General features: G+C 40.9%; 1 protein-coding gene across 2 annotated transcripts; it reads left to right on the top strand.

The window, feature by feature from the left end:
• Nucleotides 1-596: 596 nt before the first annotated feature.
• Nucleotides 597-20,484, top strand: LOC310730264 (phospholipid scramblase 2). 2 transcript variants are annotated; one of them, XM_083549149.1, is made up of 8 exons: nucleotides 597-692; nucleotides 773-808; nucleotides 6,528-6,610; nucleotides 6,830-6,872; nucleotides 11,179-11,399; nucleotides 17,545-17,706; nucleotides 18,606-18,764; nucleotides 19,821-20,484. In XM_083549149.1, the coding sequence occupies exons 3-8, from the start codon at nucleotides 6,536-6,538 to the stop codon at nucleotides 19,848-19,850; spliced, it is 690 nt and encodes a 229-aa protein (XP_083405275.1). In that variant the 5' UTR covers nucleotides 597-692; nucleotides 773-808; nucleotides 6,528-6,535; the 3' UTR covers nucleotides 19,851-20,484. The 2 variants fall into 2 exon arrangements, with proteins under 2 accessions (XP_083405275.1, XP_083405274.1); XM_083549148.1 differs by having other exon boundaries at nucleotides 611-808.
• Nucleotides 20,485-21,917: the final 1,433 nt, after the last annotated feature.

The following is a 21,917-nucleotide window of genomic DNA, read 5'->3' as shown; positions in this document are numbered from 1 at the left end:
ACAGTTCAAAGGTGAATCTTGTAAACCTTCCTCTGGCAACAGATCAATTACAATTTTTGAAAATGAATAAACAACCAAGTAATTAATGGACACTTTTACAGTAAAAGTGTAAATCCTGTTCGGTCTCTTGCAATCAATATAAATCAAATATGCGATCAAAAAAAATAATTTGTGCTGTTATAATTTATAGATGCCGTCCAGAAGAAACTCTAAGCCTGTGCATTTTCAATTTACTGTAATACAAACCGTAGTTTATATAAAAAAAAATACTGAAACTGTGAATAAACATTTTTACAATCTTCTTTGTGAACAATGACAAAAGGACTTATGGGAATAAATGTTTATTGAAACACAGACTTGCTTTTGAGCAATAAACTAAAGATTTTGAGAAAAGTACAGGCTTTTGCAAGAAATCCGATGTATTTATGCATTTACTGGTTTGCAAATATTAAGCAGGATTCGAAAAAACACCAAAGCAGCTGAGAAAAACTGTGATATAACACTAGTCATGTACATTTAAAAGAGCCGACACAATCAAACGACTCCCATGTAAACGACACATCTCCAAGAGCCAATCAAATGCGTGGGTTTATATATAGGGAGAGCAGCGCACTTGGCCCAGGAAAACAGAGTAAAAAAAACAGGAAAAAAGAGTAATGGTGGCTTCATTTATATAAGTTAATTTTATAAATGTTAGGGTTGTTTTTATATCGTTTCTGTTTTGTTTTTTTGTTAGACTATTAAACTGAAATGTCAGGTTGATTGTGTTCAGTTCACTGTGCGGCTTTGGTGACGCCTAGAATAAACGGTAAGCACCTAAGATCTGTATTGGTTTGTTTAGAATAATGCAATGCATGTATACACACATTAAATCATCTCTAATGTCCACCAGAGCCAACAATGTGCATATTTTCTCATTTTTTTATTTTCCTTTGTTTGTTTTTTTTAATCACTGAATCAGCTTGGCTGTTGGTGTGAAATGATTTTCCACCTAGAGGTTGTACAATACAGTGTAAAAAAATTATATATATATAATATTATACAGATGGTGGGATATCTGACCGTTACCACCCATATGTGTTTCTTCCCCAAGCCAATGCTATAAAGTCTGAAGTACACAAGTGTATAGAATGTTAAAAGCCTTAGACCTGTTTTCAAGATTATACACAAATCTAACTCCATAATACCATCGTGTGTAAAGGACTACATCTGGAATGGACTGTTGAGCAGTTAGACATGATGGTTAGGTGTCTGTAAACCTTTGGGTATTCAGTATCTTATTAAAGTGTGGTGAGGTGGGTAAATAAACGGCTTTTGTTACAATGTGGATATTAGTCACCAGGTTGTGGTTGTTGCTTTAGTACATTAAAGACCATATAAAAGTTAGTGAATCAGTATGATCAGACGTGGGTGCATGGAAGGATAAATGGATGATGGATGTTATCCCCTCCCTTACTACACAGTGTATTAAATGCATATAAGCATCGGGCAGATAAATGTGTATATATAGTACAGGTACAAAGCAGCAAAGTGCAGTTTATAATCTACCAGAAGTGCAAATATTAGCAGTTGTGCAAATTGACAAGTGCAGATAAATATGCAGATATATTATGTAAAGCATGTAAATATATATGGTTTCTTTTGAGTAGAGTTTAAGGCTTGGCAAACATTTTTGTTTTGTGACTTCTATTGAAATCTATCTTACACTTGGTTTGGCAGCAACATAATGTAGTTGTTCTAGATGTCTTGCCTCCATGAGGAAGGCATAAAGTTGTTTCTGGGCAATTCCTGTCACTATTGCCTTCACCTGCCATGGCTTATCATATTATAAGAAGGTTTTCTGACCACCTTCCTACCCAACAAACGTTTGTGTTTGTAGCTCTGGTCGGCTTCGAGAGCAATAACAAGTATGAAATCAAGAACTCGATGGGCCAGAACGTGTTCTACGCAGTGAAGGACACATGTACACATACAAACTGTTTCACTTGGGCCAAGCGTTTTGGGTATCCTTCCACAAGCTTTCTACAATAGTTTGCTGGAATTTTGGCCCACTCCTCTTGACAGAACTGGTGTAACTGGGTCAGGTTTGTGGGCCTTCTTGCTCGCACTCACCTTTTCAGGGCCGCCCACAAATTTTCAGGGCTTTGTGATGGCCACTCTAATACCTTGACTTTGTTGTCCTTAAGCCACTTTGTAACTAATTTGGAGGTATGCTTGAGGTCATTGTCCATATGGAAGACCCATTTGCACCCAAGCTTTAACTTCCTGGCTAATGTCTTCAGATGTTGCTTTAATATATCCACATAATTTTCTTTTCTCATGATGCCATCTATTTTGTAAAGTGCACCACAGGACATGTTTTCAGAAATTAAGATTTTTTCCCTCATGTGCAGTTACAAACTGTAGTCTGGCTTTTTTATGGTGGTTTTGAAGTAATGGCTTTCTCCTCCCAGAGTAACCTTTCAGCTCATGGCAGTACAGTATTCGTTTTACCGTGGATAATGACACTGTCTTACCAGTTTCAGCCAGCATCTTCACAAGATCTTTTGCTGTTGTCCTGGGGTTGATTTGCACATTTCGCAACAAAAAACGTTCCTCTCTGGGACTCAGAATCCGTCTCCTTCCTGAGCGGTATAATGGTTGTACATTCTCATGTTTTTTATACTTGCGTATTATTGTCTGAACGGATGAACGTGGGACCTTCAGGCATCTGGAAATTGCACCTAAGGATGAGCCATACTTGTGGAGGTCAACAATTCTTTTTCTGATGTCTTGGTGGATTTCTCTTGATTTTCTCATGATGTCAAAGAAAGAGACTCTGTGTTTGAGGTGTGCCTTTATATGCATCCACAGGTGTGCCACCAATTAACTCAAATGGAATCATTTAACCTATCAGAGGCTTCTTAAGCTCAGAATGGAATCATCTGGAGTTATTTTTTTTTTGTTTAAAGGCACGATAAACTTAGTGTATGTATACTTCTGACTTCGATGAAAGTGATAATAAAAATTCTCCCTCACTCGATTCTGACATTTAACAAATGCACAAATATGTAAATATTTATTGATTTAAAACAGAACAAGTTTACTCTGATTTAATGTATGACAGTAAAGAAATAAAAGTTTTTGTGTTTTTTTCTGAAGTGTATGTAAATATCTGGTTTCAACTGTAATCATTTAGAAGTAAAATGTAGCATATGTGTGGGGCACAGTATATGTAGAGAAATATATGTTATGTAAATTTACAATATGAGATGTACAACAGTACAAAAGTTACACAAAGTATATAAACAGATCTATAGAAGTATGAAAGATAATATATTAGGAATTGTGAATTTACAATTATATACATTATCTCACAAAGTGTGTACACCCCTCACATTTCAGCAACCATTGTAGTGTATCTTTTCAAGGGACAATACTATAGAAATTAAACTTGGATATATTTGATAGTAGTCAGTGTGCAGCTTGTGTAGCAGTACAGATTTACTAGCTGAATAGCTGGCAATTCATCATGTTCATGTTTTTGTCTGCTTGACACGACCATACAAAATTGTGTATCTTGTATTAGAGCATTTATAATTTGGTGTTTTGAGTACAATTTTCTCATACTGACCACTGGATGTTCAACATGACGCCTTGTGGTAAAGAACACTCTGAGGATTAGAAAAGTGGAATTGTTGCTCTACACAAAGATGACTGAGGCTATAAGACCAGTAAAACTCTGAAACTGAGTTAGAGAGCAGTGGCCAGGGTCATACAGAGGTTTTCGAGTCGGGTTCCACTCGGAACAGACCTCGCAAGGGTCCATCAAAGAAGTTGCCATAAACGTAATTGTAAATGTGAGTTGTTCTACAAAGTTATTGTTTTGAAATGTATACAGTGAAAGTCCTGACCTTAATCCGAGCAAAATGTTTTGGAAGGACCTGAAGTACGCAGTTCATGTGAGGAAACCAACGGACATATCAGAGTTGAAGCTGAAATTCCTCCAAGCCATTGTGCAAGACTGATCAACAGTTACCGGAAACCTTTAATTGCAGTTATCGTAGCACAAGGGAGTCACCCCAGATAATGAAAGCAAAGGTTCACACACTTTTGCCAGGCACAGATATGTAAAATGAGAATTTATCTTAAGTAAATAATCAAGTATAATTTATTTTTCATTTGTTTTGATTGGGCTCATTTTGTCTACTGAGGCTTGTTTTGGGTCATATTTACACAGAAATATTGAAAATTCTAAAGGAGTTTATAACATTTTAAGCACCACACACACAAATGCATTATATTTAGCAGTGTACAGTGGGTTTCTTGTCGAATTCGCTAATACATCCCTTTCTCTGGGGATTACTTCTGAATTGAAGCATTCCACTAAATGATCCAGTTTAAGAAATCATTCTGGACTATATATTGCAGGCCATTTTTTAAAGCACGCTACATGAGGGTATGAATATAGTATTTAGTGCCTAATGTATACTTTGTCTTCTGGTCATTTACAGTGAGGAAAATAAGTATTTGAACACCCTGCTATTTTGCAAGTTCTCCCACTTAGAAATCATGGAGGGGTCTGAAATTGTCATCGTAGGTGCATGTCCACTGTGAGAGACATAATCTAAAAAAAAAAAATCCAGAAATCACAATATATGATTTTTTAACTGTTTATTTGTATGATACAGCTGCAAATAAGTATTTGAACACCTGAGAAAGTCAATGTTAATATTTGGTACAGTAGCCTTTGTTTGCAATTACAGAGGTCAAAGGTTTCCTGTAGTTTTTTACCAGGTTTGCACACACTACAGGAGGGATTTTGGCCCACTCCTCCACACAGATCTTCTCTAGATCAGTCAGGTTTCAGGCCTGTCGCTAAGAAACACGGAGTTTGAGCTCCCTCCAAAGATTCTCTATTGGGTTTAGGTCTGGAGACTGGCTAGGCCACGCCAGAACCTTGATATGCTTCTTACAGAGCCACTCGTTGGTTATCCTGGCTGTGTGCTTCGGGTCATTGTCATGTTGGAAGACCCAGCCTCGACCCATCTTCAATGCTCTAACTGAGGGAAGGAGGTTGTTCCCCAATATCTCGCAATACATGGCCCCGGTCATCCTCTCCTTAATACAGTGCAGTCGCCCTGTCCCATGTGCAGAAAAACACCCCCAAAGCATGATGCTACCACCCCCATGCTTCACAGTAGGGATGGTGTTCTTGGGATGGTACTCATCATTCTTCTTCCTCCAAACACGTTTAGTGGAATTATGACCCAAAAGTTCTATTTTGGTCTCATCTGACCACATGAATTTCTCCCATGACCCCTCTGGATCATCCAAATGGTCATTGGCAAACTGAAGACGTGCCTGGACATGTGCTGGTTTAAGCAGGGGAACCTTCCGTGCCATGCATGATTTCAAACCATGACGTCTTAGTGTATTACCAACAGTAACCTTGGAAACGGTGGTCCCAGCTCTTTTCAGGTCATTGACCAGCTCCTCCCGTGTAGTTCTTGGCTGATTTCTCACCTTCCTTAGGATCATTGAGACCCCACGATGTGAGATCTTGCATTGAGCCCCAGTCCGAGGGCGATTGACAGTCATGTTTAGCTTCTTCCATTTTCTAATGATTGCTCCAACAGTGGACCTTTTTTCACCAAGCTGCTTGGCAATTTCCCCGTACCCCTTAACAGCCTTGTGGAGGTGTACAATTTTGTCTCTAGTGTCTTTGGAGAGCTCTTTGGTCTTGGCCATGTTAGTAGTTGGATTCTTACTGATTGTATGGGGTGGACAGGTGTCTATATGCAGCTAACGACCTCAAACAGGTGCATCTAATTTAGAATAATAAATGTAGTGGAGGTGGACATTTTAAAGGCAGACTAACAGGTCTTTGAGGGTCAGAATTCTAGCTGATAGACAGGTGTTCAAATACTTATTTGCAGCTGTATCATACAAATAAATAGTTTAAAAATCATATATTGTGATTTCTGGATTTTTTTTTTTAGATTATGTCTCTCACAGTGGACATGCACCTACGATGACAATTTCAGACCCCTCCATGATTTCTAAGTGGGAGAACTTGCAAAATAGCAGGGTGTTCAAATACTTATTTTCCTCACTGTAGCTAAGTGCTGTTGTGATGGGATGAGTAATGCTGCCATAGGACGTCTTTAGTAATTGTGATTGATTGGTGCAGGATAATCGATCTCTTTAAATGAGAATGTTCTCGATGATCAGCATAACAACTGCTCTACACAGATGGTTTACTTGGGATGATGACAATAGTGATATAAAAAAAATTGTAAAACGTAGCAGCGTATACTCTGCCCTATACTTGGGAATAGCGCTCTTCCACACAGAGCATCTCCCCCATGCATAACACATCAAACCTTAAGGTGTATGGACTCCTGTCAGCCAAAAACATGAGTCTGAGATGATCATGGGTACAGACAAACTGAATAGTTAAAGACTGCTTCAAGAACACTTGAGATTTTCAAGATTAAGTTAATGCTAGCAGTAAATATTAACTTTAACTAATTTTCTTTCTTCAGGAGCGCACATGGAGCAAATGTACATGATGCAGGACAACCCTGGCCTGCCCAGTTACCCACCTGGGCTTGAGTACCTGACACAGGTAGGGGCTACATGTGCTAATAGGATAGTTTTTCCACTGTGTTTCACTTCACTTGATGGTAATATTTTACTATGTGTGCATTTGTGTAAGTAATGTAACTTTGTAAAAAAAATTGTCATCACTTAAACAATAATTGTGTATTTCTTTGTATACTGTACACTATATTGGGGCATATGAATCTAAAACAAACTTTAAGCTTTTTCTTTTTTGTGCATACAGGTAGATCAGCTGCTGATTAAACAGAAGGTGGAGCTCATAGAGGGTAAGACCAACCAGCTTTTGTAATGATTCCGTAATACCAGTCATGGGGCTTGTTCTTGATATCTAGGTTACATGGCTACATCCCATGTGTCTATGTGAAACCTCCAGAGCCTGTTAACTTGTCAAACTAGGACGTCTTCTCCCCTCCTCTCTCTCTCAAGCTGAACACACAGGCTCAAATCTCAAATAAGATCCTCCATAAAAAATCCTCTGATTGTCTTTTCACACAATTTACATTTGCAGCTATGTTTGAATCACAAGTATTAGGCCATTTATGATGTGTATTGTGGATTTACAGAGTGATTTATAAGTTTTTAATTACATTTGTTATTTTTTATTTTTCATTTATTCATTTATTTATGCTAATGAGATTTTATTTGTATAAATGTGGACTGTGTGTGTGTGTGTGTGTGTGTGTGTGTGTGTGTGTGTGTGTGTGTATGTGTGTGTATGTATGTATATATCTATATATACACACTAAGCATGGATTCTAAAACTGATGTGTACCGTAATGTTCAGACTATAAAGCGCACCCATATACAGTGAGGAAAATAAGTATTTGAACACGCTGCTATTTTGCAAGTTCTCCCACTTAGAACTCATGGAGGGGTCTGAAATTATCATCGTAGGTGCATGTCCACTGTGAGAGACATAATCTAAAAAAAAAATCCAGAAATCACAATGTATGATTTTTAAACTATTTATTTGTATGATACAGCTGCAAATAAGTATTTGAAGACCTGAGAAAGTCAATGTTAATATTTGGTACAGGAGCCTTTGTTTGCAATTACAGAGGTCAAACGTTTCCTGTAGTTTTTCACCAGGTTTGCACACACTGCAGGAGGGATTTTGGCCCACTCCTCCACACAGATCTTCTCTAGATCAGTCAGGTTTCTGGCCTGTTGCTGAGAAACACGGCGTTTGAGCTCCCTCCAAAGATTCTCTATTGGGTTTAGGTCTGGAGACTGGCTAGGCCACGCCAGAACTTTGATATGCTTCTTACAGAGCCACTCCTTGGTTATCCTGGCTGTGTGCTTCGGTTCATTGTCATGTTGAAAGACCCAGCCTCGACCCATCTTTAATGCTCTAACTGAGGGAAGGAGGTTGTTCCCCAAAATCTCGCAATACATGGCCCCGGTCATCCTCTTCTTAATACAGTGCAGTCGCCCTGTCCCATGTGCAGAAAAACACCCCCAAAGCATGATGCTACCACCCCCATGCTTCACAGTAGGGATGGTGTTCTTGGGATGGTACTCATCATTCTTCTTCCTCCAAACACGTTTAGTGGAATTATGACCCAAAAGTTCTATTTTGGTCTCATCTGACAAGATGACTTTCTCCCATGACTCCTCTGGATCATCCAAATGGTCATTGGCAAACTTAAGACGTGCCTGGACATGTGCTGGTTTAAGCAGGGGAACCTTCTGTGCCATGCATGATTTCAAAACATGACGTCTTAGTGTATTACCAACAGTAACCTTGGAAACGGTGGTCCCAGCTCTTTTCAGGTCATTGACCAGCTTCCTTCCGTGTAGTCCTGGGCTGATTTCTCACCTTCCTTAGGATCATTGAGACCCCACGAGGTGAGATCTTGCATGGAGCCCCAGTCCGAGGGAGATTGACAGTCATGTTTAGCTTCTTCCATTTTCTAATGATTGCTCCAACAGTGGACCTTTTTTCACCAAGCTGCTTGGCAATTTCCCCGTAGCCCTTTCCAGCCTTGTGGAGGTGTACAATTTTGTCTCTAGTGTCTTTGGACAGCTCTTTGGTCTTGGCCATGTTAGTAGTTGGATTCTTACTGATTGTATGGGGTGGACAGGTGTCTTTATGCAGCTAACGACCTCAAACAGGTGCATCTAATTTAGGATAGTAAATGTGGTGGAGGTGGACATTTTAAAGGCAGACTAACAGGTCTTTAAGGGTCAGAATTCTAGCTGATAGACAGGTGTTCAAATACTTATTTGCAGCTGTATCATACAAATAAATCGTTTAAAAATCATATATTGTGATTTCTGATTAGATTATGTCTCTCACAGTGGACATGCACCTACGATGAAAATTTTAAACCCCTCCATGATTTTTAAGTGGGAGAACTTGCAAAATAGCAGGGTGTTCAAATACTTATTTTTCTCACTGTATAAGCCACACCCACTGAATTTTACAAATATTTTTAACATAAATAAGCCGCACCTGTCTATAAGCACCTGTCTACACTAATGAACTTTACACAGGCTTTAACGAAAGACACGTTACACACAGTGTAACGGGTAAAATATGTTGCGCTTCCTTTATGAGCATAGTGGTATTTTGGGAATAGCCTGCCACTGCATTTTTCTGGTATTACTGCATGTGTTCAAGACGAGGAATATGTCCTTATTATTTTCTGATGCTCATTTCTAAGTTTCTTTGACTAACCCGTAACGCTGTTGCCAAGAAAAATAAAAAAGCACGAGTTTTGAAAACCTGTCTGTGCTTATATGATTTCTGTTGCAACTGGAGAAAAACCCAGGAAAAATTCATAAATAAGCCGCTTCGTTGTTTAATCTGCGGGGTTCAAAACGTGGAAAAAAGTAGCGGTTTATAGTCCGAAAAATACGGTACTTCATAATGACGCTCATCTGATTTGAGATTTATCTATATGACATGATGCTGAAGTGGGCGAAGCTTTATATATCAAAACTTTGAGATGATACAGTGGTCCTGGGTGGACAGAAAAGTCGAATATGAACATTTGTTTTATTGGACAAATTAGTGTTTAATCCTGATTCTAGTTTTCACTTAATCACAAATAATTATGTAGTTTAATCCTATGCTTATACATAGGATGTCATCTTGTCTGGGTTTTAAAATATTCGGTGACTCAGGAGTTAAAAAATAAGACCAGTACAATAGATCTGAATGATAGACAGAGGCTTTAAAAATTTTATCAGACACATACAGCAGCACAGTCACTCTACGGACAATTAATCAGGTATTACTAAGTGGGTCCAGCTGAAGGTAAAGCTGAGGAACTGTGATAAGACACTGTGCTGCTAAATAAGAAGTGCTCTTTATTAAAAACAGTTGCATACTCTTCTGTCTTCCCAGAGCTTATGACCTGCTCTAAGCTGACATAAAGGAAGTCTAAGAGGCTTTTCAATAATGGCTAGGTATCTGGATTTCAAAGCAAGTATGGTCAGAATATGGCCATAAAGAGGTTTAAAATAAAAAATTATAATTGTAATTAATTGACCTAATATAGGATCCCACCATTTTAACATGGCATATGATTATTTTAATATTTTATCTCTTTATGCCACAGAAACGATCAGTAGTTTATTGAATATTATACCACAACACTAAATTCCTGAATTAGAAGGTGCTCATTTTCTGTAACAGCAGCTCAGACAGAAGTTCAGGCCATGCCATGAACAATTGGTGTATTTTATTTAGCTTTAGCTTTTATTTTGTATTTTTTTTTAAGTCTTTCTCAGGGTTTCTTTCTCCTACCATCTATACAACTCGAATTGAATTAACGATAAATATTGAAGTTTTGTTAAACAAATTACAGGTCATAACTGTTTGTATGGTCAAGTCTTATGTAAGGAATGATGGTCATTTAAAAAGAAATTGTAATTAAAAGGATATTACTGTGGTATGAGAAATAAACCCCTTTAAGCTGTGCTGTTATGAAAAATCTCTTCTTGGTGGTAACAGTGATGGTGGCTTTAAAAAGAATGACAATTATTTATAAAATAATACTACCTACTGTTTCTCATTAATGGAGTATCCCCATTGAGATTGCATACAAGAGCAAGGCAGTAAGAGTCTGATCCATAACAAATATAATTAGACTTCTAAACATGAACAGTCTAAAAGCTTGTTTCAGGGCCAGAAAAAAGTAACAAACCTAAAAGAAGAAACTAGCCAGATCCATTACATAGCCAGATCCATGGCGATATAATGAGTTACAGTTTTTGTTTGCACAGGTTTCTCAAATTATGGGAATTTGTTTTTTTCCCCTGGTAAATGAATATGCTGCACCTGAATATACAGTATTCCATTGTATTAGTTATGGTCTCGTTTTATTTTGAGTAGAGTTTAAGGCTTGGCAAACATTTTTGTTCTGTGACTTCTATTGAAGTCTATCTTACACTTGGTTTGGCAGCAACATACTGTAGTTGTTCTAGGTGTCTTGCCTCCATTAGGAAGGCATAAAGTTGTTTCTGGGCAATTCCTGTCACTATTGCCTTCACCTGCCATGGCTTATCATATTATAAAAGGGTTTTCTGACCACCTTCCTACCCAACAAACGTTTGTGTCTGTAGCTCTGGTCGGCTTCGAGAGCAATAACAAGTATGAAATCAAGAACTCGATGGGCCAGAACGTGTTCTACGCAGTGGAGGAAAACGACTGCCTAACGAGGCAGTGCTGTGGCCCTCTGCGCTCCTTCACCATCCGCATCCTGGATAACTTCGGCCAGGAAGTGATCACGGTCGGCCGTCCCCTCAAGTGCATGTCCTGCTTCTTCCCGTGCTGTCTGCAGGAGGTGAGTGCTCTAAGCACACGAGTTTTCTGTGTCGGAAATACTTCACCTTCCGAGTATCATAAAACATTGTGTCAGTATCTGCTTGCTAAGTTGCAGTCACAAGAGAAATAGAAATATTCATCACTTTTGGTTTACAATTGAGTTTCTGTCTGTCAAATGAATTTGTCTTTCTCCCACCTTGATGATTTCTAGTACAGCTTTCATTCCTATGTTTTATTCCTTATGTTTAATTTTAACAACAAATGGCATACTGTGCAATGTATTGGCAAAAGTATTGGGACACCAGACATTTCCAGCTATATGTGGCTCTTTCACAAATTGTTAGCACAAAGTCAGAGGCACACAATTGTAAAAGATGTCTTTAGGTGTGGGAATAAAAAATTTTCCCTTCACTTGAACTAGGAAACTCAAACCTGTTCCAGCGTGGTAATGCCCCTGTGCACAATGTGAACTCCATTAAGATCTGCTTTACATGGGTTGCAATGGATCTTGAGCAGCCTGCAATACATGTGTCCTAATGCTCACTGAACACTTTTGAGATGATTTGGAACACTCTATATCTCCTCACCTTACATCAGTACCTGGCTTTTCTAACACCCTTGTGACTGATTTAGCACAGAGCTCGACAAGGACACGCCGAAATCCAGTGGAACATCTTCCCAGAAGAGTGAAAGTTATTATAACTGCAATTGGAGAATAAATGTCAAGTCAAATCAAATCAAATTTTATTTGTCACATACACATACATACAGGGTACGACATGCAGTGAAATGCTTTGTACGACGGTCCGGCATGAGGAAATAGGATGGGGAGAACAAAACAAAGAAAAAGAAGGCAGATAAATAAAGTATAAAACTATAAAAATATAAGAATATATAAAGATATACAGTACAGACCAAAAGTTTGGACACACTTTCTCATGCAAAGAGTTTTCTTTATTTTCATGACTATGAAAATTGTAGAGTCACACTGAAGGCATCAATGGCTATTTGACCAAGAAGGAGAGTGATGGGGTGCTGCGCCAGATGACCTGGCCTCCACAGTCACCGGACCTGAACCCAATCGAGATGGTTTAGGGGTGAGCTGGACCACAGAGTGAAGGCAAAAGGGCCAACAAGTGCCAAGCATCTCTCAGGGAACTCCTTCAAGACTGTTGGAAGACCATTTCAGGTGACTACCTCTTGAAGCTCCTCAAGAGAATGCCAAGAGTGTGCAAAGCAGTAATCAAAGCAAAAGGTGGCTACTTTGAAGAACCTAGAATGACATTTTTCAGTTGTTTTTTACATTACATTACATTACATTACATCTTCTCCCGCTTATCCGAGGCCGGGTCGCGGGGGCAGCAGTCTAAGCAGAGATGCCCAGACTTCCCTCTCCCTAGACACTTCTTCCAGCTCTTCCGGGGGGACACCGAGGCGTTCCCAGGCCAGCCGGGAGACATAGTCTCTCCAGCGTGTCCTAGTTCTTCCCCAGGGTCTCCTCCCAGTGGGACGCGCCCGGAACACCTTCCCGGGAAGGCGTCCAGGAGGCATCCGGAACAGATGCCCGAGCCACCTCAGCTGACCCCTCTCGATGTGGAGGAGCAGCGGCTCTACTCTGAGCTCCTCCCGAGTGACCGAGCTTCTCACCCTATCTCTAAGGGATCGCCCAGCCACCCTGCGGAGAAAGCTCATTTTGGCCGCCTGTATCCGGGATCTTGTCCTTTCGGTCATGACCCAGAGCTCATGACCATAGGTGAGAGTAGGAACGTAGATTGACCGGTAAATCGAGAGTTTCGCCTTGCGGCTCAGCTCTTCCTTCACCACGACAGACCGGTACATCAACCGCATTACTGCAGAAGCTGCACCGATCCGTCTGTCAATCTCCCGTTCCACCCTTCCCTCACTCGTGAACAAAACCCCAAGATACTTAAACTCCTCCACTTGCGGCAGGAACTCTCCACCAACCTGAAGTGGGCAAGCCACCCTTTTCCTACTGAGGACCATGGCCTCGGATTTGGAGGTGCTGATTCTCATCCCAGCTGCTTCACACTCGGCTGCAAACCGTCCCAGTGTGTGCCGAAGGTCCTGGTCTGATGAAGCCAACACGACAACATCATCTGCAAAGAGCAGAGACGAAATCGTGTTGTCACCAAACCGGACACCCTCCGGCCCCTGGCTGCGCCTAGACATTCTGTCCATAAAAATTATGAACAGAACCGGTGACAAAGGGCAGCCCTGCCGGAGTCCAACATGCACCGGGAACAAGTCTGACTTACTGCCGGCAATGCGAACCAAGCTCCTGCTTCGGTCGTACAGGGACCGGACAGCCCTTAGTAAAGGGCCCCGGACCATATACTCCCGGAGCACCCTCCACAGGCCGCCGTGAGGGACACAGTCGAATGCCTTTTCCAAATCCACAAAACGCATGTGGACTGGTTGGGCAAACTCCCATGAACCCTCCAGCACCCTGTAGAGGGTATAGAGCTGGTCCAGTGTTCCACGGCCTGGACGAAAACCACACTGTTCCTCCTGAATCCGAGGTTCTACTATCGGCCGTATTCTCCTCTCCAGTACCCTGGCATAGACTTTCCCAGGTAGGCTGAGAAGTGTGATCCCCCTATAGTTGGAACACACCCTCCGGTCCCCCTTCTTAAAAAGAGGGACCACCACCCCGGTCTGCCATTCCAGAGGCACTGTCCCCGACCGCCACGCAATGCTGCAGAGGCATGTCAACCAAGACAGCCCCACAACATCCAGAGACTTGAGGTACTCAGTGCGGATCTCATCCACCCCCGGTGCCTTGCCACCAAGGATTTTCTTTACTACCTCGGTGACTTCAGCTTGGGTGATGGATGAGTCCACCTCTGAGCCCTCAGCCTCTGCTTCCTCAATGGAAGACGTGACGGCGGGACTGAGGGGATCCTCAAAGTATTCCTTTCACCGTCCAACGACATCCCCAGTTGAGGTCAACAGCTTCCCACCTCCACTGTAAACAGCATTGGTAGGGCACTGCTTCCCTCTCCTGAGGCGCCGGAATCTCTTCGAGGCCAGCCAATAGTCCTTCTCCATGACCTCACCGAACTCTTCCCAGGGCCGAGTTTTTGCCTCCACAACCACCCGGGCTGCAGTTCGCTTGGCCTGCCGGTACTCGTCAGCTGCCTCAGGAGTCCCACAAGCCAACCAGGCCCAATAGGACTCCTTCTTCAGCTTGACGGCATCCTTTACTTCCGGTTTCCACCACCGGGTTCGGGGATTGCCGCCTCGACAGGCACCGGAGACCTTACGGCTACAGCTCCGAGCGGCCGCTTCGACAATGGAGGTGGAGAACATGGTCCACTCGGACTCAATATCTCCGGCCTCCCTCGGGATCTGGTCAAAGTTCCGCCGGAGGTGGGAGTTGAAGATCTCTCTGACAGGAGACTCGGCCAAACGTTCCCAGCAGACCCTCACAGTACGCTTGGGTCTGCCGAGTCTGTCCAGCTTCCTCCCCCGCCATCGGATCCAACTCACCACCAGGTGGTGATCAGTTGACAGCTCCGCCCCTCTCTTTACCCGAGTGTTCAAGACATACGGCCGCAGGTCAGATAAAACGACCACAAAGTCGATCATCGACCTACGGCTTAGGGTGTCCTGGTGCCACCTGCACTGATGGACACCCTTATGCTTGAACATGGTGTTCGTTATGGACAAACTGTAACCAGCACAGAAGTCCAATAACTGAACACCACTCGGGTTCATATCAGGGGGGCCGTTCCTCCCAATCACGCCCCTCCAGGTGTCACTGTCGCTGCCCACGTGGGCATTGAAGTGTCCCAGTAGAACGACGGAGTCCCCAGTCGGAGCACTGTCCAGCACCCCTCCCAGAGACCCCAAGAAGGCCTGGTACTCTACACTGCCGTTTGGCCCGTAGGCACACACGACAGTGAGGGACCTATCCCCGACCCGTAGGCGCAGGGAAACGACCCTCTCATTCACCGGGGTAAACTCCAACACATGGCGGCTGAGCTGGGGGGCAATAAGCAAACCCACACCAGCCTGCCGCCTTTCACCATGGGCAACTCCAGAGTGGTGAAGAGTCCATCCTCTCTCGAGGAGTGTGGTTCCAGAGCCCAAGCCGTGCGTAGAGGTGATCCCGACTATCTCTAGTTGGAACCTCTCAACCTCACGCACAATCTCAGGCTCCTTCCCCGCCAGCGAGGTGACATTCCACGTCCCTAGAGCTAGCTTCTGTGTCCAGGGATCGGGTTGTCGAGGGCCCTCTCAGCACCGGCCCCTTACGGTATCTCCTGCAGGTGGTGAGCCCACTGGAAGGCGGCCCCACGTCGCTCCTTCGGGCTGAGCCCGGCCGGACCCCGTGGGGGAAGGCCCGGCCACCAGGCGCTCGCATACGAGCCCCAACCCCGGGCCTGGCTCCAGGGTGGGGCCCCATTTTTCAGCTGTTTCACACTTTTTTGTTATGTATATAATTCCATACTTCCCGTGGGCTCACCACCTGCAGGAGGGACCGTAAGGGACGGTGCTGTGAGGATTGGGCCGCAGTCGAAGGCGGGGGCCTGCTTAGACTGCTGCCCCCACGACCCGAATTACGGATAAGCGGGAGAAAGTGAATGAATGAATGAATATAATTCCATATATAATTCCACGTGTTAATTCATAGTTTTGATGCCTTCAGTGTGAATCTACAATTTTCATAGTCATGAAAATAAAGAAAACTCTTTGAATGAGAAGGTGTGTCCAAACTTTTGGTCTGTACTGTATATGAAAAAAAAGTTGAATATATAAAATATGCTTATTGCAGTAAACAATAAATCAGTAAATCATATTAGTAAAAAATGTGAAAATAGGATTTTGAGAAGTGCATATAAATCTAATGGTCAATTGTCCAAAAACCTTTTTGAATAAAATTTGTATTTTTTTTTAATCATTTTTAGCATCAAGTTAACGATGCATCGATTAAAAAAAAATGTCAATCTGATACAACATGGCATTTGTATCAGGATAAATTTTATTTATATATAATTATTAGTAGATGCTAATATTGAATGGATAAAGTATAAATTATTATTTAGAAAGTGACCAGTAATGTGTGACGAGAATATCTAGATAGATTTCTCCTCACTTAGCTGTTTCTCGAGCGTGTTCTTTCAGCATCGCTGCTGCTACGTGAATGACGTATCACTATTGAGACCGAGGCGTGTCCTGAGAGTCACATAGAATACAGATTTACATGGCAGAGGTAGAGCTGTATCTTCCTGGACACAGAACAGGAAAAGATCGTCTGTTTAGAAGTCAGAAGCCACATAAGTGAATTGATTTGCTGACTGTCTGAACCAAAGAAATAAAAAAGAACTGTGTACAATATTGAATTGCTTATCATCGTAATTTTTGCTTTGCAGCATATTGCATTGTGTTGAATCAAACTGAAATCAGAAATCACTGCATCGAAATGGGGGTAAATCGTATTGCATTGGTAGCTGCGTCATTTGTATCTTTAATGTATCGTATGGTTGGCTACGCATGTGAGATTGTGATTTATGGGATACATATCCCTACTAGATGCTTTATGGTTCCTTTTTTTTTTTCTTCTTTCATTGAACTTAACAAGAAAAAAAACCCCAGCTTGTCATGTTACATAAAAACCAGAAAGTGGAATCTCTCTAGATCCTGGCCCTTTTGTAAATCTTAAAATATCAGTATACCTGCAAGTTTGTTTATGTAAATGGCTACTGAATTCCTTTTACATAAGCTTCGCTTGCAGCTGGTTTGGGGATCTACTGCAGTGTTTTGTGCTAAAACACGACTGAACAGGAATATGATTTAGAACACAGCACTGTTCACTGAAGGATAACGCTGTGTCAGTAAAGCGATGGCCACATTCTGAGCCAAGATCTTGTTTCATCATCCATGATGCTTCTGTCCTGGCAGAAACCCAGGTATGGATCTGTTTTGATGTTTCCGGATTGGACCGCAAACGAACATCCGAACAATCCCAGCTCGCCCTGATATTTTGGCAGGCGGTGTTTTGTTGCTGAATGGAAATCCAGACTAAGTGGACGAGTTTCCAAGTTTTCAGAAAGTCTTCCAGTTGTGCTTTGAATTGAATGCTGTTTTTTCTCTCTCTCGCTCTCTCTGTCTGTCTCTCTCATCTCATCTCATCTCATCAGCTGGAGGTTCAGTCTCCACCAGGGAACATTGTGGGGTATGTGCTCCAAGAGTGGCATCCTTTCTTTCCTAAATTCACCATCCAGAACGAGCACAGGGAGCCTGTGCTGAAGCTGCGGGGACCCTTCTGTGGCTGGAGCTGCCTTCCAGATGTCGACTTTGAGGTACCGTGCTTCTGCTCAGATATCACAATAACCACACTGTCATGCACATGAGGTGCTTAAAGCCTTCAGAAATATAAAGAAAGAGACTTATACACACTAACAGCTTGCTGGGAAACTGGGGTCAGAGCACAGGCTCAGCCATGATACAGCAGCTCTGGAGCAGAGAGGGTTAAAGGCCTTGCTCAAGGGTGGTTACGTAGCTGTGCTGGGGCTTGATCCACTGACCTAATGATCAGAAACCCCGAAACCAGTGAGCTGTCACTTCCCATAATTATACGAGAAAATAAGGAGTGCTACAGATTTGACAAATGTATTTGATTGATTGATTGATTGATCGTACTTTTAACATTAGACAATAGGTTTATATATGAAGCTCTTTAATCACTGAGTGCTTCACTCGCATGTTTTTCATTTTTCCACAAGAGGGAGCCAGAAGCACTCTCAGCTTTGTATTTGTTCAGAATTCACTTCCATTTACAGGCTTCCCATATCCAGACTGATTTACAGTGTAGTCTTTGCTTGGATAAAAAAAATATACATCCTCATGCTAAAAAGGCCAGAATCTGAGCATTAAAGCTTAAAACCCTGTTTATTCGGGATGAACTGATGAGTAATCATTCATAAATGTAAAACGTTATACAGTCAACCCCTGATTACTCGTAGCTCAGAAAATGTGCGGGTTGTCCAAAATGTGCGTATTTTCAGAACTCTTAGAACGTGACCCCCATGAGTTCCGGGGGAACACTGTATTCCTAATGTATTTAACTGTGTAAAGCTGTTACGTGACAGTGTTCATAGTTAAAAGTGCTATAGAAAAAATTGACAGAATTAATTCACTACCATACAGACTAGTTGTTTTTGTATTTAATTATTATGCATGTGCTCCTGTTCTTTGACAGATTTTGACCATGGATGAAGTGAGCATCGGGAGGATCAGTAAGCAGTGGACAGGGCTTCTCCGAGAGGTCTTTACCGACACCGATAACTTTGGGATCCAGTTTCCTATGGACCTTGACGTCCGAATGAAAGCAGTGATGATTGGACTCTGCTTTCTCATTGTGAGTACAGTAATGAGACTGACAGAATACAAAGGTTAGGATTTTCTTCATCACACTTTACCCTGTCCAAGCTTAGTTAATGGATGATCAGCAGAAACGGATGAAAATTCACAAAATTGGTTTTGTAAGGAATTTGGTTAAAAATAATCCAAATAAAATAAATACCAAACATTTAAAGAGCATCTGAGGAAGGTTGCCTTGACCTCTAACATGCTTACATTTTAGTGATTCTACTCTTCTAGAGCTGAATACAAGCCCTACAATGTACTGTAGACACACATAGTCTTCCTTTTTTTTCCTCAAACCAACTGAGCTACACAATACAAAAAGTCTAGCAACACAAAAAAAAAAAAGAAAAGTCTAGCAACACTAACGACAGAAAACCAGTGAAAAAAAAAGAAATTAAGAGAAAAGGTGTTTCTTGAATATTAATCGCACAGAAAATAAAATAATAACTAAGTAAACAAATGGCTTCATGTATGAAGCTACTCACAATAACATTAGAATTGTCAATATAAGTTTTTATTTTTTTAATTTTATTATTTTATGCTAAAATTTTAAACATGGCTTAGCTTTTAGATTCAAGGTTTTTATTTGTCTCTCAAGTGTCTCAATTGTTGATGCATTATGGAAAGTTTGTATAAGAATATCAGCAGTCAGTGCAATAAAGAAAGGTCATCCTTCGTTAATTTTCTCCCGCTTATCCGTAATCCGGGTCACGGGGGTCTAAGCAGGCCCCCGCCTTCGACTGCTGCCCAATCCTCACAGCACCGTCCCTTACGGTCCCTCCTGCAGGTGGTGAGCCCACGGGAAGGCGGCCCTACGTCACTCCGACGTCACGGACCTTGATATTTCCCTCGTATCGAGGTCATTTTATAAAATATGAAATTTAAATGTTTGACTAACACAACTCAAATGGCTCATTTATTTTAGACATTCTCTTGCATATTACCTCTATTTAAGAGTTAGTTTACCTCGATTTAAGTTTTTTTGTTCAACACATGACCTTTTATATCTTTCCTAATGTCCTGGTGTTTCTGATGCTTCTGTTCACAGGACTTTATGTTTTTCGAGTCGAACAACTAACGCCTGAGCGGGAGCATGAGGAACGAAAAGAAGCAGGAAGAACGAGAGTTGCGGTCTGTTCCAGATAAACAACTCGGATGAGTTTGTCAAAGTTCTGCGTGTCTGCAGGTTTACGGATCCGATTCAAGATTGCATATGCTTAGCCAGGATTATACAGTAATCGCCCGCTTTACCGCGGTTCGAATCTCACGCCCCCGGTTGGTTTATTGTGGAATTGCGTTTGCCACATAACTAATTACTTTGGCTGATTTTCCCGGTCTCTCTCTCAGATAGCATGATAGACCAAAAAACATATAGGGGATTGTTTTAATGGAGTTTGATGTTGAAATAATGGAATTAATTCATAAAAATGGTATTAGTAATTCAATTTTATAAATTTATAAATTAAAGTAAAATATTAATACAGTACAGTAAGCTAAGAATGCGCTGATGTGTATATTTAACTCCGCCTCTTTTTTGACGTGATAGGACACTTCAACCAATAAACAAGCAGAGAAACTACGCACTGTATACTGTACAGTACATCTACTCACTATAAATGTGATACAGTCCACTGCATTTCTACCAATTAACACAAAATTCATCTCGCTATATTCTAGAAATAACAAAAGTTTGAACAATGAGAAAAATGGCCTGGCAAAGAATGAATACAAAGAGTGTGAATTATAGTGGATGATAAATTGTCATCTATATTTGATCTACTGCAACCTTGTCATTGGAATAATAGGACTAATGTCAGATATTTCTTTCTATTTCCACATTCTTTTTTTGCTTTCTTGCTTTCACTCGTTCCACAGTCTAGGGTTGTAAGACTGGTATTTAACTGGTCAGTCAAATGAAATGCAGGAATAATAGCACCACTATAAATGCATCGCTCATGGTAACATGGACGTTTCTTTCTCGCTTTCTTACTTGCTTTCTGAAACCTGCTTCCTGAAACGGACCCCCACTGATTCTTTATTAAATCCATAACCTTTATATAGAGAATTCATAGACATGTACTGGAAAGAAAGTTTAGATTAGACATATACATTGTGTTTTTTTTTTTTTTATTTAATGTCATGGAGGTTCAGTTTCTCTGAAACAGCCTGCCTGCCTCAGACGATAAAACCTGTAGATAACCGAGAGCTGTAAGTGTGCAGTGTAAAGGTGTAGTGATTTTGGCTTGTGTTCCTGCTTAACATAAAAATCTACAAATGCAAAAGTAGAAGGTTTATGACTGGCACTGCAGCGTACTCTAACGCTCAGACTACTGACCAAATTGACATGATTATTCTTTATTATACCACAGCGCTGTGGAAGTGATTCTCGGTTTATTTTCTGTAACAGCAGCACAGAGAGAAGTGCTAACTCTAAAGCCTGCCCGAACAAATGACTATATTAATAGTATCAGCTATTTAATACGGACAGTCTGTTATTTAATATGGTGACGCTTTCGGTAAGATGTTTATAGAACATTTAATGGAAGGAGACTCCAGTATCAAGTCTTCATAAAAAAGACTGTATACTTTGCTTTCAAGTTTTTTTTTTTTTGTATAAAAAATACATTGATTTAAAGAAAGAAAAGAATTGTCTACAGAATTAAAGGGAATTACAGTAGAAATTTATCATCAACTACAGCATTTATAATTAGATGCAAATCATTTGCTGTGGTATAAAAGGAATAAAACACTAACAGGAATTCTGCGTGGCTGTCATGACTGGAAAAAGAAAACCTGTAACATTTACATACATATACATTCACCTTTTTTTTTTTTTTTATATATATATATATATATATATATATATATATATATATATATATATATATTTCAATCAATAATATCACTGGAAAGCCATTTTCCATCTAATAAATGTTTTCATATATGCTACTGTATTAATGATCTATTTATTTAGTCTGTGTGTATTCTTATTATACTTGTTTCAATAGTAATTCTTCTGCTTTTTTTATTATTTTTTTTCCTTTAGCAAATTCTTTTTTAATAATTGTAGTACCAAATGTTTCCGATAGAGGGCAGCAGCAGCCTGTTTAACCCGTGCACCTACTATCTACACTGTATCCTTTTT

Source organism: Silurus aristotelis (assembly GCF_946808225.1).
Source record: "Silurus aristotelis genome assembly, chromosome: 1".
Lineage (NCBI taxonomy): Eukaryota > Metazoa > Chordata > Actinopteri > Siluriformes > Siluridae > Silurus > Silurus aristotelis.
The sequence above is the reverse complement of the archived record's forward strand: the minus strand, read 5'-3'. Positions and strand labels throughout refer to the sequence as shown.

Bases quoted from the DNA above. Each gene is read 5' to 3' on its own strand.
- LOC310730264 (XM_083549149.1), top strand. From the start codon at position 6,536: ATGGAGCAAATGTACATGATGCAGGACAACCCTGGCCTGCCCAGTTAC. The intron at 6,611-6,829 runs GTAGGGGCTACA...TTGTGCATACAG, and splicing joins GGCTTGAGTACCTGACACAG to GTAGATCAGCTGCTGATTAA. The intron at 18,765-19,820 runs GTGAGTACAGTA...TTCTGTTCACAG, and splicing joins TTGGACTCTGCTTTCTCATT to GACTTTATGTTTTTCGAGTC.